The 21,848-nt window shown below is 43.3% G+C and overlaps 1 protein-coding gene across 9 annotated transcripts in view; it reads left to right on the top strand.

Annotated features, from left to right (window-relative positions):
* The window catches only part of AGAP1 (ArfGAP with GTPase domain, ankyrin repeat and PH domain 1), a 647,020-nt gene that overhangs the window by 493,622 nt on the left and 131,550 nt on the right, over positions 1-21,848 (top strand). For all 9 annotated transcript variants that reach the window (XM_074189810.1, XM_074189811.1, XM_074189806.1 and 6 more), the window contains one exon: positions 18,528-18,689. In XM_074189810.1, coding sequence (XP_074045911.1) covers positions 18,528-18,689 — 162 coding nt within the window. The remainder of the gene's footprint in view (positions 1-18,527; positions 18,690-21,848) is intronic.

Raw genomic sequence — 21,848 nt, 5'->3', positions numbered from 1 at the left:
TGAGGGAAAGGTGGAAATGATGTAAGAATCTCCCTCATTATGATTACCTTGAGATTCCTTGACCTCCCCCCCCCTTTTTCTCCTGTTTGTAAAGTGTTTAAAAAAAAACCTTGCCAGTGAAATGGGATAGAAGGAAGAATCACAGGAATGGATGATGGATTGGTGAACCGATTGAGAAAACTGAACATGCAATCAAAGAATAGGGAAGAATCTGGAGGAGATAGCTATTCCCACTCTTCCTCCCCTTTTCTATTAGAAGGTAAATCCCTTGAAGGCAGGGGTTGGTTTGCTTTTTCTTTGTGCCCCTGATTCTCAAAAATTATGTGCTTCATTGATTAGACTGAGACAATGATGTAGACATTCATCCCTTTTTTGCTTTGTTCTTCCCAGTTATCCTCTTTCCCCTTCTTATCTAAGTCTTGTCTTTGGAAATTCTCTTTCCAGGAAGAAATTTCATTCTCTCCTTTGTTACTTCTGTACTCTATTATGTGACATTCGTGATTAGAAGAGGAGATATTAATATTCATTACATAAAGATGATAAAAATTTAATATCTTATAAGAAAACAGATGGTTATTTAAATGACTTTTAAAATAGACTGTTTTATACAAAGATGCATATTTAATATATTTGATTATTGATGCAGCTTTAATTGATCTGTTAGAATCCTGGTCTTTTAGATTTCGTTACTTAGGAATCTTTTGGAAGGAACTAGTTCATAATTTCCAGTAGTTCCCCAGTGATTGTCCATCAGTCACTGTTGATGTATGTTCATTCCAAGGAAGTCATTATAATTCCATCTGAAAATTACTTAGAATTTATTAAATTGTTTTTTTAATATTTTTTGTCAACCGAAGGGCATTTTATTCTGGTTCCAAATGCCTCTTAGACTTATTACTTCTCCACTATAGGACTTAAGAGAAAGGGTGCCATCCTTAGAGTGAGTAGAACACCAGATACAGATTCCCCCCTACTCCCCAACCTATTGGTATTTTTGCTCTTCTAATTTAGTTCTAGTACCTCCTACTTTTTAAGGTAATTTTATAATTCACATGATACGGTGATATTTTGTTTTGTTCAGTCATTTTTCAGTCGTCTTGATTCTTCCTGACCCCATTTGGGGTTTTCTTGTCAAAGATCCTGGAGTGGTTTGCTATTTCCTTCTCCAAATCCTTGACAAATGAGGACACAGAGGCAAACAGGGTGAAGGGACTTGCCCCAGGGTCACATAGTTAGTAAGTGTCTGAGACCAGATGTGAACTCATGAAGAGGTGTCTAAAGCTCTTTGATCTAGAATGGATGTATGAGTCAGGCAAGTTACTTTTCCTCTCTGCTCCAGACAGCTACTTCTCTAAGCCCAAATCTTGCAGAGAAAGGGCCACCCTGTATTAGCAGAGGGCGATTCCTCATTTGTGATTCCCTCAGTCAGTGATGTCATGGACCTAGTCCAAGAAAAACTGATATGGCACTAACCAGAGAGGATTTCTGTGTGACAGTTGATATGAGGTGCTGAGAGAGGAGGTGAGAAGGAAGCCAAGGTGGGGAATATGGGTGACTGGAAGGCCAGTCAAAGAAAAGTCAGTAGAGAATAGACCTCAGGGGGAAAGAAAATGCCTTGAGTTTTGAGATGTCCATTGGCTCAGAATGTCTAAAGGGCAAGTGGTGATGTGGGACCAGAGCTCCCAAGAGAACCTTGGCGTTGATGTGAATGTGGAACTGGCATCATCCAAAGAGAAGTTGTCATTCATCTTTTCTACACAAATGCATGAGCTATTTATTATATTAAACACTGGACAGAAATATAGAAAAATGACTTCTCCAAGATTCCTCTGAGCTACCATCTTAAGAATCCTGTTGATAGAAAGAAATGAATTTGTTCTTTCTAAAGCCATGCTGGGTCTTGGGGTTTTCCTTTTCTTCATTTTCACAAATCATTCCTTTAATGACGAACTTACTAACCATAGTTTTACACACTGTCCTCTCATCCCTTTTCTGAAAATGGAGTCATCAACTCCTTTGATTCTACAAAATATGCCAAATCGTGGGTATAGGCTTAGCGTTGGGGTCCTGCAAATCCTGCCACCTTCCCACTGTCTTAGTCCTGCCTTCATTTCCTTCCCCAGGCCCATAATTCAGCTCAGAACTCCCCACATCTTGTCACTGTGCCTTTTTGCATTCATTTTTCTACCAGAGGATTCAACTTGTCTAAGTTGGCTATCTAAATGTATCTTGAGGGAGAGGACTTATTTCCCAAGAGACAGGAAGAGATATCAAAACAAACTTGCCTTTTGCAGCTCTCTGCCATCAGAACACTGGGTGGGGCTTGTGTCTGCAAGGCCTATTTCTAACACTCTGCGTTGGCTTCCCTCTCACATCGCCAATGTGTCGCAGCCAAATTGAAATCTGAGGGGCATGTCAAGGTTTCATCAATCAGAAAGTGGTGGCAGCATCAACCAGCCGGGCTCAGGTCAGCCAGGCCCACCAGATGAGATTTGCAAGGCTGCGACGGTGTGTGCTGGCCACACATCTTAAAGTGTTATTATTTCAAGCCCACATCTAAGAGATTCAAGGTTTGGGTTATTACCCAGCTCGTCGCTCAGCCCTTTGGTGTCTCCAGAGTTCTCCTTATGGGGATGCTGGAAGGAGCATGGCGGAGCATATCTGAACGTGACTTCCAGCAAGTATGTGCCTGTCTATTTAGAGAATATCCAAGTCCACTGGACCCTGAAAACAAGATACAGAAGTCTTACATGTGGAGGCTCCTTCTTCCAAAGCATCTTTGCCCCTGAATCATCTCATTGGAATAAAAACCTTCAGGCACATCACCAGTCATGGCCATAGCCTTGTGATGAAGGGGTGGCTGGACCAGGATTGGGATGCCCTCATGGAGGTGAATCGCTTGGCTCTGTGGACTTCACATAAAATAAGAAGACTAGACTTAAGGACCTCTAGGTCCCCCCCTTTCTGGATCTAAGTTTATGATCCAGTGATTCTGGAGACAAGGTCTTATGTTGGAATCTCACCTTTGAGGTGAATCTTTGACCAAATCACTTCATCTTCCTAAGCCTCGGTTTCCTCTACTGTAAAAACATAGGCTTAAACTAACTAGCTGGACTTTGAGTTCCCTCCCTCTTCTTTGATATCATGCCACTTTCAAAATAAAATTGTGTGATAAGAAAATTTGAAAAGGGAATGAGATGAAATAATCAGCATACATATTAGGCATTATTATTACTGAATTGATGAATTAAATGGAAAGCTGTCGTTCAATTTGTATAGAAATGATTAAAATTATCTGGAGGAAGTAAAGAGACTGGATCACCAATTTGAGTGGCAGAAATTAAAAAGAATAGTAAATATTGTAACTAGATAAAATATTCCTATATACCAACATAAAATCTTAGCATTTTTTTAAATTTGGAAATTAAAGGTCCCTAGAAAGGAAGTCTGATTTGACTTTATCTGGTCATGAATGAAAAGGGAATAATTACTTTCCTTTTAACTGCATGAGAAAAATGGTTGTCCGTGTAGCTTTGGGGAGGTCATAAAAATGATTTCTGGATAGTCAAGAGGAGGGGAATTGGATAAAGACTCCAGTGCTGGGGGGTCAAGGTGGGAACATGGACAGTAATGCTGAGGCAGTGATGGGAAGGACAGGGCAGAGGAGTTAGCGAGGAAGACACCACCAAGTTCAGGGTCAAGGATAATGTGCAATTGTAAGTCGGCATTCCAGACAACAGAAAATCTAGTCTGAGAGACAGTCCATGGGAGACCAAGGGACAAATTGAAAATGAGATTATCAGCTAAAGAATCTTTTGAAGTGCTGTCTGAGAAAGAAAAAAACCTTAGATACAAAAACAACTCTTTTTTTTTTTGTTTTTATCTGTGTGTGCCCCAGTGACTGAGGTACACAGTAGGCCATAATAAATGCATGTTAGTGGTAGGCCAGTAGAAATATTCAGTGTGGTAATGAATAGTGATGTAAGCTAATGTAATGTAAGGAGGGATTGGACTCAGGTTTGTTCAGTGACTTACAGAAGTCTCACAGTGTGGAGGACCAAAGCTGGGGTGGGATGGAGGGGAAGGCTGCTGGTCTCTTCCTCTTCAGAGTCCTTCTTGGAGGCTGGACCTGGGTCTGCTATCCAGATGATCTTATCAACCAGGGTCAGACCCACTGCACCTGATGTGGTGATGTCATCAAAAGACAACAGCCAACCAAGGAAACAAGCTGGCAGCACCTCAGTTTCCCCCTTTGTAAGAAGCAAAGTGAGACACCTTTCTAGCAAGGGTAGAGTCCTGGAATTGGTACAGAACAGCTGGATGAGATCATTTTGGAGAGGTTCAGTTTCATCAACTTGGTTTTTCGGGTCTTTCTGGTCTCCATGGGAACCTTCCAGATTGAATGATGATTCTAAGAGGCCAATGGACAGTAGGAACCAAGCCAGATCTGGTGTCCTACCCATTTTATGGCCATAGGTCTGGAGCCATGAGGGAGGGATGCAGCCCCTGTCTAAGACAATGCTTATTGGCATATGGCTGGTCCTTGGTACTCACCTGATTGATTGTCCATACCAGAAACCCCTCCAGAGTTGTGGCAAAGCTAAAAGATACCTGGTCCAATGCCTTCATTTTTCAGACAAGGAAACAGAGATGCAGAGAGGTTCAGTGATTACCCCCAGTCACACAGGGAGTGATTGGCAGAACTCAGCTCTTTATCCAAACTGGAAGTCTGACTTGAAGTGGTCACATACCTGGTCCCACAAGCCCCAGTTTGCCCCTGAACAGGAAGGTATTTTGTTCTGAGAACTGGGTAGCTGGGAGAAAAATCCAATAAACCTGAAGACAATGGAGGTATTAGGAAGTCCTGAGACCCCTAGCAGGTGGCCTGGGGAAACACTTTACCTTCTGGTTTTTCCTAATAGAATAGCATTGGATTATTTGGATAGAAGGTTAGATTGAATTTTGGAGGAACTATGTTCAAATCCTGCCCTATAAGAAGCCAGTAACCTCTCCAAGCTTCAGCTTCTCCTCAATGAGATACTGGTCTCAATCTATCTGACCCCTCACCCCGGGTCCTTTCCAGCTCCTGATCAAGGATCTTAGAGTCTTTGGAGAGCTCAGACTTAAATGAGATTGGTGTTATTAGGCAACTAGGTGACCCAGTGGTTCAACAACCTCAGAACTGGGAAGACCTGAGTTCAAATGTAACTCTTGGCTGAGTCTATGTTAGCCTCCCTTTGCCTCAGTTTCCTCATCTGCTAAATGGGCATAATAATAGCACCTGCCAATCCCAGGCTTGCTGTGAGGATCAAATGAGATAATAATCAAAAGCTCTCATCGGAGTAGGTGCTACAGGAATGTGAATCATCATTAGATAAAAATGGCATGGAATCAGCAATGTTATTCTCGCTTCCATCTCCTGCTATGCTGTCAGCTGGGTACTTCAGGTTGGAGAATTCCCAACTGACAAATGAGGAAACTAAGGCAGAGAAGGGATTGAGGCTGCATTTCTGCCCAGCTCTTGCTGTTTTCTAAGTCTCCAGACCCCAACTCCTCCAGAGACGAACAGGTAAAGACAAAAGAGGAAAATGTCAGCCTTGAGTAGCCAGGAGTGAGGAATGAGGCAGAGATGTGGGATTTTGTTTGGGTTTTTAATCTTCTTGAGTCTTTGCCTGAGGAAAAAAAGGACTGGTTCAGCCTGGACTTCATGATTTCTGACTCCATCTAGGAACTGGACCCTGAGTCCCCAGTGAACCTCACCGGGGTCCCCCCTCACTCATCTCCATTGGCTAGGTGGCCAGGGTCACAGGCAGAGAAGTCCCAGAGGACGGCAGGCATGTGGCAGGCCCTGGTGATGAGCAAGGGCAATCCAAAGAAAATTATGGATTGTGTCGGAAGCTTGGGGATGTAGATGGGGATGATGGTTAGGAAATCTTAATGTATTTATAAGGAATTTGTTGCTGGCAGGTTTCGTGGAGGAGGGGGACGGGCCGCTCCTGCTCACCCAGCTGGGAAGGCTGGTAGGTAGTGGCTTCTCTTAACCACCCCCTCGGGGATAAAAAGCCGCAGTTAGTGGGAAGAAGGGGGCTGAAGGCTTCTTTGAGGAGCAGCTGCGGGAGGCCCTGTTTTGACTGTGCTCTCTGCTGCGGCAGCTGCACCCATCTCTGACCCCCAGCATCAGCCCTGGGGGACTGAGATGCTGCTTTGGAAAAGGGAGGGGAGAATCAAAGAGGAGGACGAAGACAAAGTCAACGGGTCTCAAAACTCAGTCTGGGCTTCATTTTAGTGGAGAGGTCAGCCTTCCAAGAGTAAACCCCAGTGCATGATGGGGGAAAAAAGAGGCTTTTTTTAAAGACAAAAATCAGAAGGAAATGCCTTATCTTTACCATTTATCAAATTCTGTGTCTTGTAGCAATTATCGAAAAAGAGGGAGAAGGACAAAGTGAGAACCCCTGAAGAGATTGAGAGGTGTATGAAAAAGCTACCTTTTGGGGGGCTGGGGCTTGGGGCTGGGGATCACAGTGGAAAAATGGAAAGACGTTTTTTGAAGCCCTGAATGATGTAATAGGAAGGTATCGAGATACATGGACACAAAAGCAAGACAGTCCCCACCTTCAAGAGGCTTGCACTCTATTGGGAGAAGGCAGCACATAAAGGGGAGACAGGGACAGGGTACAAGAAATCATGGGGCAGTGGTTTGCCAGGTCCTTTCCTGTGAATGTGGATCATGATCCCTGCTCACAGAGCAAGAGGGAGAAAAGTGGAGGGCAATGAGAAAGGACTTGTGTTATAGGATGAGGAGGAGGAGAAGGAAGAAGAGGCTGGTGGTAGTTTAGATAATTCTACAATCTCTCATTTGATCCTCATAACAGGCCTTGGAGGTGGGTGTTATTATTCCCATATTACAGGTAAGAAAACTGAGGCACATAGAGATTCAGTGGCTTCCTTGGGGTCACACAGCTAAGAAGTGTTTGAGCTGGGGCCTTCCTGATTCGAGACCCAGCTCTCTGACCAGTGGTGCCCTTCCAAAATAACAGGAGCTCATCTGGAGAGCAGCATGGCATGAGAACCAGCTCAGTGACATACTAAATAGGAAGTAAAGCTTGGAGTTGGGAAAAATCTGAATTCAAACCCTCCCTCACATCCTTATTGTTGTGTGATCCTGAGTAGGTTACCTTATCCGTCTACCTCAGGTTCCTTATTTGGAAAATGGAAGGATTGACCATTTGTTGGTGTCTAAGCTCCCTTACAAATGAGGAACTGGGTATCCTGAGAGATGTAATGACTTTCCAGGTTCCTAGATGGCATTTGAATCTGGGTCCTCTGACTCCAAAATAATTCCTCTTTCCTCTGGCCCAGGTTGTATCCCATAAGACAGATCCCTGGACTCCAGGTTCTTACAGCCCTGTAGAAATGGCAGTGTAGAGGCCTAATGAGAAGACCGAAAAATCAGGAGCCCAGTCTTAATAGAACTGATTGGGTGATTGGGCGAATTAACGGGGTCATGATGGAGAAGGTGGTGTTTGAAGTAGGCCTAGAAAGGAGGACAGAACGTCTCACTGCCAGTTCCTGATGGAAGCGAAAAAGTAGACCATAGCCCGAGGGGAAGCTAAGTCCTCCACCGTGGCCAGATGACCTTCTGAGGATGGGGATATGTCTGGAGAGAGGTGTGGACGTAGACTTCTTGTATGCTAAGCTAAGGAGTTTGAGCTTTATTCCACAGGACATGGGAAGGCATCACAGATCCATGACTGGTGTCATTCCATCTGTACATTAACAAAATGGTGGTCTAAATAGGTTGGATTTTATTCTTTTGGTAGTGGGGAGCCATCAAAGGTTCTTTAGCCATGGAGTGACCCCCATAAAAGGTACAGTTTGAAAATCAGGCGAGGCTTATTATGGGAGTTATCAGCTGGTTATATTTTATGTGCTGATAGCTCACATGTTCCACCTGCTGACTAGATTTACCAGCCTCTAAAATATTCCCATCTGACCCGGGAGCAGTTGGGAGTGTAGTGTTGACCTCAGCCCCAGTGCTATCCCAAGGGAGCTTCCCTCAGTGTTTCAGTGATGATGGAAGAACAGGGTGATGGAGAGGTAGCCACATGTGGGCAAGCTGGCATAGGCCCCTGCATCCTTCCATCTGTGCCAACCCAAGCAGGTCATTGCCTCCCAGATTCTTCTGTGAACTGGGAGGGTGGGATGAGAGTGGCTTTTCAGTCAGAGGACTCAGGTTCAAATAGGACTTTTTTTCAAGCTTTTTGGTCAAGTCATTAATTTTCCTGGGTCTCAGTTTCCTCAACTTTAAAAGGGGAAATTTGGACTAGATGGCCTCTGATCTATAAAGCATTTTTCCCTTAGAAAGTACCTCGTTTTACTTGGTGTAGGGGTAAGCTGCATTGTTGGTAGGATTTCCCACATGGAAAGATCCCAGTTGGGCTGAAGTCAGTTAATCTTGAGGTTTCCAGCTCCAGACCCACCCACCCCAAATGCATATGTAGTCAACTGACTCATAGACTAGTTTTATTTGTTTTGTAACTTGAAGGCCTGCGAGAACTTCCTAACTCTCAAAGCTATGTTCTTGACTTTGAAGCTTATTACCTTATGACCCTGGGTAGGTAATTCAACCTCTCTGAGTCTCAGTTTCCTGTTCAGTACAATGAGAGGCTTAGCCAAGAACAACTCTTAAAGTCCATTTTCAGCTCCATGGCCATGATCCCGTGATCATCAGTAAAGCCTCAGAGAGGATTGCAAAAAGGTCTCTTTGTGTCTTTTGAACACTTTTTCTAGTCAAGGAAATTAGGTCTGAGAAACCCAGAAAAAGTCATGTCCTATTAATCTCAGATTTGGCTTGGGGAAATAGAACCAGGATATCTCCCTGATCAACTGAAGTTGCTTCTGTGTAACTGAATCTCTTGCCTTTCAATAATCACTAAAAAGGTAATTAACTCTTACATTTTTTTCCCTCTTATGATACATTGAGACACAAGTGAAAAGTCTAAATTTTCTTCTCACTATCATTGGATTTCACCAGTTTCCAAAGTCCCATGAAAAGGTTAAACCGTTAGCATTTTTATCTGTTTTCATCTTTCCCTGGTAAATTTTCCATTTAGAGTAAATGGCGCCATAACACGGCTCACCTGCTGCCTGTTGGGAGTCTGGGAATGGGATAGTAACATTTGCTCTTGAGGAAGAGTGGGTGAGAGGTTAATTCCAGCCTTAAAATCTCCATCACACGGATACGGGAGTCATTAGTCATTAGCAGCATGTTAGCTAAATTCATAAACAGCAGGAGAGACAGATAGCCTCTTGGCAATAATTGTTCAGAATGCCAGCTTCTCTGTGCTTATTTCACAGGCTGCCTCCCCATTTGGAATTATTGGACTTGGTTTTCTTGTTGTTGCTGCTGTTCATTTCTCACCTCGTATTTCGACAAGACCATTTCCAGGCTTTGTTTGTCTGAGATTTTGATGCCTGGTTCAATCTGGGTGTTGGGACCTCTGGGTGCCCATCCACAGATTGGCAGCTGCAGAGGAATCAACTTGGAACACATAGTCTGGGACTGTCCGTTCCATTTTGTGGGTGGATGTGCATAGAACATCTGGCTAACAATCCTTGATGGATATCCATTCTTTCAAGTTTAATCAAAGTCCTGCTTCAATTAATAAGGGGAGATTAGTTGACTCGTTAACTGGCCAGAGTTGTACGCTTGCCGCTGTCGCTCATACCAAGATCACAGGGCTCTCAGCACAAGGTCACAATGGCTCCATTGCCTATGGAATCCAACACTTCAAAGCGTCTTCATGATGGGGACAGTTCCAGGAGGGAGGGAGGGGAGGGAGGGAGGCCAAGCAGGCCTCCAGCTCCCTAAACCTGATCCAATGAAACTGTCCATTGTTTTGGCCCAGGTGTGGGGAGACTGGAAGGGGAAATTTCCTGGATCTGAAGAGCCCCCTTTCAAGTTGTCAGACCCTCTATTTGATGCAATAGATACCCCCATTTAAGGGGCTGATGATGTTGTGCCCCTCACAAGCATAAAGCCAGGGACGGAAGAAGGGGCAGTTGAGCAGTTTTATTTCCAATCGGTGAGTGGTGTATGTGAGCACATAGAACAGGTACAGAAACCTTTCTGGTATCAAAATTCAAAAGGATTGAGTGATCATTTATCCAGTGATTTATAATTAAATCTATTATTATTGTGGGGAAAATGCTTCATATAAAGAGCAACTGGATGAGATCAGGCGCCATTGTATTTTTGACTGTAACAGTGTTCAGCACAAATGCTTGAGACTTGATTAAATCACCCCATTAGCATTGTTTTCCACCAGTGGAATGTAATCCCTTTCCTCCCTTCTTTCCTTTGATTATGCCTATGATTTCATCAGTGAAAAGGTTTGCCCGTGTGGAAGCTGCTTCTGCTGATACTGGTCAGTGACACAACTGTATCTCAGGACCACTGATTCCAACCTGGGAGATACAGCTTTATCTTCATTAACTTCTAACTGCAATTTAGGATTTCTTTTGAAACAGGAATTTTGAGGAGGAAAAATATTCTTTTTTTTGAGGGGGGGTTACAAAGCAATGGGGTTAAATGACTTGCCCAAGGTCACACAGCTAGGTAATTATTAAGTGTCTGAGGGCAGATTTGAACTCAGGTCCTCCTGACTCCAGGACCAGTGCTCCATCCACTATGCCACCTAGCTGCCCCCGGGGAAAAATATTCTAAGGAACTCCTAGGCTTCACCAGATTGCCAAAGGAAAAGGATTCCATGAGAAATACACACACACACACACACACACACACACACACACACACACACACACACACACACAGTATTCTGAGGATTTCTCAACCCTTCACTAGCCTACCAAAAGATTCCATCAGACATACCTTTGCCCTGAAGCATTATAAGATCAGATATTAAAAAGGTGAAGACAACCTAGAGCTCATCTTGTCTATCTGGTCAAACTTCTTTGACTCACAACTAAGAAAACTAAGGATCATGAAAGTCATAGGATGGTAGATTTCTAACTGGAAATGACCTTAGTCCTAGAGAGGACTCCTAGATTGAATCCTAGATTCATCATGAAAAAGGATCTTAGAAACTTGTAGCCTGTTCCCTTCATTTTATTTCTTATTTGGCCTGTCTTCCCATGTTACATCAGCACATTCTTTGGTATTTGGGGATTTTGGTATAAAGGTGCTCCAGAGCAAGATTGTAAGGATAGGCTGGAAATGAGAGGGTTTATTTCCCATATAGCATGAATATATTTTCCCCAAAAGGAAGGTCTTAAGCATCAGATGAGATCAGAAGGAATAGTTGGATCCAACAAAGTGGCCCAGGCTGGCTTAGAGTCAAGATGACTTGGGTTCCATCAGATCTTGCTTCAGACACTGAAATTTTGGCCATGGACAAGTGTGACCTCACTAGATCTGAGTTCTCTGAACCCAGTGACTTCCAGTGACTTCTGAGGTTTCTTCCCAGTTTCTGATCTATGGTCCTATGAGATAGCATTGTTCAGGGTAGAGAACAGTAGATTTCATTTCCCATGTATTCATGGATAAATCTCTTCATCTCTTTGTGTCTCAATTTCCCCATCTGTAAATTGAAGGGGTTGGATTCAGTTTCCATTGAAAGTTCCCTTCTAGCTTCAAATCTGTTTTCAGATTGACTATCATCAGTCAGCAGTTGATCCCTGACTTGGAATTTCCAAATTGGTAATGTGTCCCAGCAGTGAGTAGTTGACTCAGAGGACAAAATCCACAAAAATTCAAAAGAAAGGTGAGAAAAGGTTGCATATAATTTCCATGCCTCCAATCCATTTTAATAAATTCTTGGCTCTGAAACATAAGGATTGGATATAAGAAAAGACATAGGCTGCAGTTACTGTTGTTTCTGAAAACCAATGTAAAATAATCGCCAAACCAGGAAGACCACAAGAGTTCAGAACTGCCTTGGCTAGGAAACATTTAATTTCCTTGCAAAGTGAAGGTAGTCACAATAGAGGCTCACATGCAAAACATTTCAGAGAAGGATGATAGAAAGCTGAGTAGTATTCCTTCATAGGATAGCCAAAAGCTATGGATGAGAAAGCGAGATTGGATCCAGATCCACCTAAGTCAGATCATCCTGAGATCATCTGAGGACACATTAGAATATTAACCTATGAAATAGAACCAACTTTTCAACATCTCCTTTGTGCTGTCTACATGGTGGTCGATCATGAAGCCACCACACTGGGACTCCTGCACTTCAGTGACCAGAGAGCTAGAGGAGAAAGTAGAAATGATGCCTGTGTCAGAGTGAAGATAGAGGAATGGTTAGACCCAGCCAAAACCATGGAATCCACTGCCTGAGACAAATACAAATGAGTCGGTCTTAGAGAAGGACTGGGAGTCCAGATCTCCTAGAATACAGAGTGGAACACAAAGGGAAATAACTTTAGAAAGAGAGAATGGAGCCAGTTAGGTGAAGTTTCCTAACTTCCATTTTGTCCTGGAGGCAGTAGGGAAATAGCAATGATTTTTAAGCAGGAGAGGGATGTGGACTATTTTGTGAGTTAAGAAAATTGTTTTGCAACTCTGTGAAAGGTGAATTCTAGAACAAAGATAGGAGATCAGGAAACAAATATGGATGCTGGTGCAACAATTTATTTAAAGGTTATTGGACTTACTTGACTTAGGGTGGTAATGGTGTGAAAAGAAATGAGGAGGTGAATATAAATGACATAATGATGATGATCATTAATAAATGAAATAATAAAATCAGAGAAAAAAATAAGTAATAAAGATTTTACATAATAGTTTACTTGGAAAATCTTGGGGAGGTCACAAACACTGTTAGAAATAACAAATTCAGTAATAGAGCAGGATTCCAAATAAATGTGTAAAAAGTCAACATTTCTACATAGCATTGACAGGATCCAGAAGGAAATAAAAGAGAGAAATGGCTACTCAGAAACTTCAAAATAAGTACAATATCTTAGAGTCCATCCACCAAAGCACACTCAACACCTGTAAAAAATAATCACAAGGGTGGCTAGGTGGCATCGTGGATAAAGCACCGGCCCTGGAGTCAGGAGTACCTGGGTTCAAATCCGGTCTCAGACAATAATTACCAAGCTGTGTGGCCTTAGGCAAGCCACTGAACCCCGTTTGCCTTGCAAGAACCTAAAAAAAAATTAATCACGAAATGTTCCATACAAAGGTCATATATAACCAACCACCACTGGGTGCCCACAGCAGCAGCTACAGAGGTGCCAAAAGAATCTTCCTCCTATCCTCAACTCAGATTGAATTATAGGCATCCGGAGGAGAAAAGACTCTTTTCTTCTTGTCAGTACATGTATCCATCCCTGTCTTCTTTTCATTTTGGGTAAGAGGGTATGAGTTTCATAGAAAAGTAGGTCTAAAATGGTTGAGGTAGACCATCATCTTTATCATTTTGCCCTATCATCTAATCTTTCCTTGCCAACTCCATCCTTCTTCCATTATTTCTGTTGAGGGCACCCTCATCTTTCCCAGGTTTTATAACCTCAGTTCATCCTCAACTCCCCACTCTCAGAAGGGGGTCTCATATTAGCAGGGCACTGCTGGTATTATCTTGTTGGATTTAATATGCTTTTTAAAAATAATATTAGAGACTCCTGTCTGCCTGTGTGACCCTCTTTATATTCATCCTTTGTATATTAAAATGTTTGTTTATTGAGTTCACTGTAAAAGAAGAATATTTTTTGTAGAAAGGAGCAAAAGAGATTTGCCTGTGATCATCCTGCAGCAGAGCCAGAATGAGGATGTGTCCTCTTGGCCCTCGTTCTGGGATTCTTTCATCTTCAGCTCCCTGGGTCTCACTGCGTCAGCATTTGGCTAGAAGACAACGTAGAGTAGATCGATTTAACAGCAAGTCCTTTTGCGTCCTGGTTCATTAGTGTTTAAACTTTGCCTCTTGAAATGGTTCCTTCTCATGTAAAACCTGGTGTGGGAAAAGAGTTTGAAAAATGGGGAAAAAAATCATTTTGATTGTGCCAGGGAGTTTGAAAATTAAAGAGGTCCTGGGTAGAGTGAGGGACCCTTTTTGCCAAGTGAGTGATCCTCCCCTAATTTATACGTGTGTGTATGGATGTGTTTTGCAAATCTTTTGCTTCAATAGAATGTCTCCCTGGACACGTTAATTTTGAAAAGAGCTTATGGGGAAATTCTAAAGAAACAAATCATTTTAACGTCTGTCGGCACTCTGATGTGAACAAGGGATTTGCAGGGACAGTCCTGGAAGCCCCCCCTGCCCTCCCCCGGAGGTCGGCAGCTGTTCACCAATGCCACTTTGGGGCCTGAAAGACCTCCCTTTTCTCTGCCTTTTCAGATAAGAAACCTTATTGTGTCCCAGCTTGTATGGGATCCTTGTTGTATTTTAAGGCTGACTCCAGGTGTCTTTGCAAGAGGCAGGCAAAGACTTCTCAAAAGGTAAACTTCATAAAGCAGGGAAATGGGCGCTTGCAAAGAGAACAAGTTGGGTTTTCTTTTTTAAATTGCATCCTCCATTAGGAGACAAGGGGATTGGTAACCTGGTCAGACACAGAAGACTCCTGCAAATGGCTCCTTTGTTATTGACTGTGGGCTCAAGAGTGGCCTGCTGGCTGGTTCAGTGGGGGAAGAACATCTCCAGACCTTCTGGCCTCCAGCTGGCACATCCTGTTAGTGCTCCTGTGAGTTTTGCTCAATACTGTGGATTAATTTGCTCCCCTTTCAGCTAATCCAACTCAGAGTCAACCCACCTGGGACCGATACTTGGCTTTCTAATGGTGAATCCGATTCCCTGAAGAAGGAAAAACAAAAATGGCTCCCCTTGAGTTTTAGCAAGGAGGTCCTCAGGTGCGTTCCCCACCTGTGTCCTGCAAATACATGTTCTCTCTTCCTTCCCCACAAAATAGCTAGTCAGGGACTGTTTGGTATTTTGGGCCATACATCATGGAGCAAGTATTGGTGTGTTGTGACTGGTATCCTTAAGCCCTTCCTTAATCTCCTACACAATCCTTTGACTCTGATGAGGAGGGAAGGGAAGGGAGATAATGCACCAGTTTCCTTCAAGTCAGTAGGATGACAGTGCCAGGGTTGGAAGGGATCTCACAGACTATCTAATGCAGCCTCCTCATGGTCACAGAGCCAGGGTTAACATTCAGCTCTCATAACCCCAATCACCACTGTTGAGTGCACCAGGAGGTTATTGCCATTTTATAAAGGAGCAAACTGGAACTCAGAGATAGGAGTCAATTTGTCTAGCTCAAGGAAGCACTTTAGAAATATTGACTTATTTCATAACTTCTTTTGTAGATGAACATAAGCAATGAAAGAAGTTATTGTTCCAATAGCAGTGATGTAAGATTTGAACTCAGATCTTCTTGAAACTAGCAGCAGCATCTTATTACTCCTGCTAGCTTGTCCCTAGTCTAACTGAATGTATGTCTCCTTCCTGCCCACCTTTAAGGACACAAAATAACTAAGAAAACAAAATCAAAACGTTAAACTACAGCTCTGAAAGGAAAATAATTAGAAATAATAAACACAGATTTTTCTTTCATTGTCAACACCAAGCAATTGGGAAGGAGACACACATGTTCCACTTGAAGCAACTTATGTCATGACTTGGGTCCAACCATCAGGGAGCTCACCTGCCCAGCCTTGTCTCTCTATTCCAACACTTCCATCATATTCTTCTCTTCTCCCCTCTGTGATAACCCTCCACTGACTTCTGTGCCATCTCTCTGCCCTCCTAATGATGAATCTTCTTCAGCCTCTCAGGGTTCTTCTCTGTGAGCACCTCTGACCATCAAAGGAGAGTGCCAAGAATATTGGCTCCTGCTAGGTCTTTAGAGATGGGGATTCAAGGAGGTTTCCCTCCATGGAGCACATGCTCTTCACCAAAGATGCCTTTGAGCAGCTCTCTGGGCTTCCCTTTATTTGGGGATGTGGTGACATCCTTGGCTAGAAGTAGTGGGCTTCATTTATCCAAGTCACAAGTCTGTCTAGGTTTTGGATGGTTCATGAATCTTATTGAAGCATGAAATCAGACATTTATTTGCTTTTGTTTGGGGAAATTCACTTTCTGAACAAACTGACTCTGGCAATGGTTTGATAAAGTTTCATGGCCTGTGGCTTGTTTGAACTTATGTGGAATAGCTGAAGGTGCCTTTCTGCTGGTAGGAATGCATTTGAACTACTTGGGATTGCAGTTGGGGGAGAGAAGAGGAGAGAACCTCAGTTTCTCGTTTTTTCCTTCCTGTTTCTGGCACACAAGTTTTGTGATCCTTTTCTTCTAATGCTTGAAGGCAACTCCCCAAGTCCCTGAGTTACATTACAGTGTAGAGGCTAATTTGCATTGGTAGAGGGATGTTTCTCACTAGGAATCATCAGTGAATCACAGGCCTAGTCCCAAAGGAAAGGAGAAGGAAAAAAGATGATTTCACAAGGTAATTGGAGAAATGAAGCATTGTTTGTAACATGCTTTGCCAAGTTCAAAGCGCTTTAGAAATGTTGACTTATTTCATAACTTCTTTTGTAGATGAGCATAAACACCAAAGGTTGTTATTGTTCCAATATCAGTTATTTGTATTTAATGGTCCCCTGATTGGGGCTCCCATGGATCAATAGCTACCTATTTAAAAAAGTGACTTAAAATCTTGGGATATCAGCTTGTGTCTATAGTTATGCTGGAAATATCTTAGGAAAAGCCCAAACTACAGATGGCTCAGTGGGGAGAGAACCTCATCCTCTGAAGAATATTTGCTGTTCAGAATGGTACTGCCTCTCAGATCCTTCTCCTAACCCTCCATTCAAAAGAAAAGATCCCATCTCCAGTTCCCCTGGAATGGTGACCGCCCTGCCTGGATCAATCTCAAGGCCTCTCCAATTTCTCAGCCTTCCTCAGGACAAAGAGGGAAGTCTGGACTTGACCCAAAGGTGCTTTCCTCCAGGATCATGACCCACTTCCTCCTCCTGAGCCCATGTGGGAACATTCTCTACTGGAGAACATTGGCTAGATATTGAGAGTCTCATAGGTGTATAGCCCATCGCTTCAGCCGCATAGATTTGAATATCTCTAGGGATGGAGAAAATAGATGTCCCGCAGCCCAGCCTACCCCCACCCTTCCAGGGATGGCCATCCACAAGGAGATGGGCCTGCTGCAGTCCATCACACCCCGCCAGGCCTAATGATGGGCTGGGCTGATAATCGGGGGCGAGTTAATTGTAAGGTTCGATATGGCATCTTGTCAGCCGAGATAAGTTGTCACGTTTTCCACTTGAGCTGAAACTAAATGATTGTAAAGTAAGTTATGAGTGTCCTTGGGCCTGTCTGCCGGAATGATGGCTAAGAATACATTCTTGGCCCATCAGTCTCTAGCAGGCTGTTTGATATTTATGCGAACGGAATGTTATTTTATTCTCCCTCCAGTCATGCTTGTCATCTTCCCGAGTGAAAAGTGAAACGGCTTCTGGAGCTCATGCTTCAAGGATTGAAGCTCAGAGAGGCTGCAGATTGTTATTATTATTGCTGGTATTATATATTTTTTGGGGTGTGCGTTGAACATTGATGCCCGATTGGGAAGAACTAATGGCTGACATTGAGCACGCGGGACGGTGGCAGAGCAGACGCATCTCACGGTGCTGCCGCCTCTGCTGGAGCCGGTTGAGATGTGGAGTAATGAGGCGCTGGCTTTTTTAATTCGGCGTGCCTTCTCCCCCCCCCCCCAATATTTAACACTGTCGGCAGTGGCCATTCATTTCGGTGCCCCTGTAATTGATACAAAATAAAATGCATTATTTGTAGTCACTCCAGAGGATGAAATTGCATCCAGTGGGTTGGAGCTGGAGCTCATTTACAGTTTCCTGAAGCTGGGGCTTTCAGAGGCCCCCTCTCTTTTCAATTTGAGGGATACCTTGTCAGCCAAGGGGACTATTCAGAAATGGAAATGCACAGCTTGGAAGCCTCAGACACTTGGACTGCTCATATTTTAAACCCAGGCCATGCTAAACAACTTCTGTCTTGAGAAGGGTGGTCTCCAAAACTAGGCTCCAAGGTATTAATAACACTTGCAAGTGAATGCAGTTTGCTTCTAACCAGAAATCCAGGGCTCATCTGGAAGCAGAAAGAGGTAGGGATAGAGAGGTGGGAAGACACCAGTCCAATGGCCTCTATTCTTTAGAATCCCACAGTCTAAGAATTTAATGTGAGAGACCGTTGGCAGACAGGGGAGAGACAGAGAAGCAGATGGTTAGACAGACAGATATACAGACAGACAGACAGGTAGGTAGGTAGACCTGCAGACAGACAGACAGCATAGATGACTAGACAGACAAGATAGACAGATTTCTTTTTTATCAAGACCTGGGATCTCTTCAATGTTGAGAACATTTATCAGAGATCAGTCCCTGCTCTGCCCCATGTCATCAGAGAGAAGAGCATATTGAATGGAATGGAATTATAATTCATTTTAATGATAATTCTTTTTAATTTTTATGTGTCCAATTGCAGATACAGGTTTGGGAGATTCAGTCTGTTCAAGCCCCAGCATATCCAGCACTACAAGCCCCAAACTTGATCCTCCACCTTCCCCTCATGCCAACAGGAAAAAACATAGGAGGAAGAAAAGTACCAGCAATTTCAAAGCAGACGGGCTCTCTGGCACGGCTGAAGGTAAGAAGGCCCTGTGCCTTGGGGAATCCATAGCCCCATTCATTGTTGATTTGTTTCTGATATGATGTTAAACAGGAGCAGCCTGGCTTCTTGTGACAGGTGGGCTCACATTGGGGGCCAGAAAACCTGGGTTCAGATCCTTTTTCTGACCCAGCCTAATATCTAGGTGACCCTGAATAAGTTACTATACCTCTGCATCCTAAGGTACTTCCCTAGAGGTGGGATATGATCCATGTGGGGGATGGGGATTCCCTGTCCCTAAGAAATCACAACTTCCATGGGAAGAATTCATTTAAGTCACACCATCACTTAAAACAGCAGGGTTGTGGGAAATGCTGCTCAAAATCATGGTTGTTAATGTGTGACAGCTGCTACTTTGCTTTGCTAATGGCCAGAAAGCCATCACTCTCAAAGGTGCTGAAACCAGAGAGAACCCTCATTGCCTCTGCAATCCCTGACTCTTCAAGATTGGCATGGTCTTATAAAGCCACGTCTTCCCTATCACACTGAGACATACCAGTGTATGTTAGTCCACTCGAGTGAGTCCCCTTTCCACAGACACAATATCACCAGCCCATGTGTCCAGGCCCTGCTGACTGTAAGGTGTCCACCACAATGTATTACCCATTCCCTCTCTTGGATGGAGACACCATGATACAGTGGGAGAGAATGCCAATTTTGGAAACAGTAGACCTGGATTTAAAACCTGACTCAACCATAAACTCCTAGGGCAAATCACATAATCTTTCTGAACCTCAGTTGCCTCATTAGTAACATGAGGTGTTTGGATGAGAAAACTTTTAAGGTCCCTTCCAGTTCTGAGTCTCTGCCAGTTATCATCCTGGAGAGTGACCCAGAGTAGAGGTGGGCCCATGGAGTCAAATCATATTGTGTCTAGAACCCAGGACTTCCTGACTTTGTTGAGAACCAGGAATTTTCATCTACATGCTCTTTATATAACTACTTGACTGAATTTTGAAAGAATGGAATAGCCTGTAGGGACTGTGGATAAACAGTCTATCCACAGTCAACCCTCGCCACTCATCTCCTTTCTGAGAAAACTGAGTAACAGGTATGGACAGTGTGGCTACCCTCAATTGTCCCTCCTTCCCTGCCCCCTCTGAATTGTTCCAAATTTCTCATCTTAGTCCCTTTTTATCCATTTTAATTACATTCTGCAGTAAAATATTGGAGGCAAGGAGGACAGGAAAGTCATGGGGTCAAAGCAGGGCTCTCCCATTCACCACCCTCAGACAGAGAATGCTTTCTCTGTTTCACTTGTTTCATCTTGAATGTTGCTGTAGTTCCTGCCTCTGCTTGTATCATAGAGAGATAGTAAAAATAAAATGTGGCCATATCTGTAAATCTGGCATGATACTCTTTGAGTTACTCAAGAAAGCCAGAACATCTCTGATCTGTGGGCAGCGGTGGTCACTTCACCACCTCTCCTCTGCTCCCAGCTATGTTTAAGGCCAGACTCAAACTGGGAAGAAAGGGAAATGTTGTTCTGTATCTCTGCTTGGCCTTTCCTAGCTTCAAGTTGCCATGCTATCTCTCTAAGAAAATAACTTCAATAACTGCCATGATGATACTCCTGATTCTTTGGATCTATCTTTTGTTTTCACACTAAGACCATTTGTCTCTTCTCCCCTCCCAGGAAGAAGTCTCTTTGTAAAGAGACTATTGAAGGGGGTGGAAAATGGGGACAGTTCAGTGCAATTAAACATCATGCAGGCAGAGTCTGATGACACCATTCCATGCACTCTCAGGATCTGAGGAGAGAACACCTTCTGATTGTGCTTCTGTGGCATTTTCATTTCCCAGTACTCAGTGTCACTTGTACTAGAGTTGATGTTCTTTATATTGACATTTTTGTGGTCACTGAGTGTAATTTCTGATTCTCCTGACTTTCTCTATTTCAATTCATGTATCCTTCCACGTTTCTCTGTCTTCTTCATTCCACCATGTCCAAGTCCTCCTTTAGCCCTTCCCCATTTGTGCAGTGCCTGTTTTGTTCCCAGCTCTTTGTCACTACAAAGGTATTGCTGTGATGTTTTGGTGTCTATAGAGGCATTCTTTTTCACATCATTGGCTTTCCTGGCAGCCTTTTTGCTATCTGATGAGCAATTCTGTCACTCTCTCATTGCATAGAATGGTGAAAAAAATTTCTTTGCCAAGTGACCTATGGTAAAGGAGGGCAGATTTATTAACAAACCTTTAAGAAAAACTGTCAGCCTACTCATATTCCATTTTTCAATTAGCAAATTATTTCTTTTGGGAAGACTATATGATATGGTGAAATAAGCCTTGGACTACAATAAGGGGAGATATGGGTCTGAATCCCAGCTTTAGCTCCAGCTGAATGACTTTGAGCAAGCCACTTAGCTACTGTATCTTCAGTCTCCTTGTCTATAAATTGAGGGCAATGGGACCATTTTCTTTCTTTCCAAAAGAATTTTAAGGAAAGTGCACTAAATAAAAGGAATTTGTGAGATGAGTGCCACCCTTGGAGTTTGGGGATCAGAAGATGATGGAGACCTACCTGGAAAGGACCTTAGAGACCATTTGGTAAAATCTCCCCTTTTTACAGAAGAGGACAGTAAGGCTTTCAGTCTCATGATGGGGAGTTAGAAGGGACCACAGAGGTTGGTTAGCCCAACCCCACCATTGTCTCATTAAAGAATCCGAATCCAAGGAGTCCTGCCATATTTTATTTGGAATTGGACAGCCAACTCATTGTGAAACTGTAGGCTCTTACTTCCTACACCAGGGAGGAAATGGCAGACAGCATGGACTATGAGCTTCCAAAAGACCCAAGAAGGTGCTCCTGGGCATCTCCCTGAAGAGATAGCCTAGTGCCTGAATACATTATCTTCATGTGGCTGAAAAGGCAAATCACAGAAAGTTCACCACACACTCCCATTGATCAGTCAGCAACCTCGTTGACAGGCCATATGCTGGTCAGAACAAAACTAACCTGCTCCCTAAGCACCATATCTTCTGTTGAGGGTGACTTTGTACGTAGACATATACAAAATACATTTAAGAGAAAATTCAGGGCCAATCAGGAAAGATCTCCAAGAGGTTCCATCTGAGCTGAGCTTTTGAAGGAAACTAGAAATTTAAAAGTAAGATTTGAGGAAGGACACTCCAAGCATG

This window comes from Macrotis lagotis, chromosome 5 (assembly GCF_037893015.1).
Source record: "Macrotis lagotis isolate mMagLag1 chromosome 5, bilby.v1.9.chrom.fasta, whole genome shotgun sequence".
Taxonomy (NCBI): domain Eukaryota; kingdom Metazoa; phylum Chordata; class Mammalia; order Peramelemorphia; family Peramelidae; genus Macrotis; species Macrotis lagotis.
This window is presented reverse-complemented; position numbering and strand designations above follow the sequence as displayed.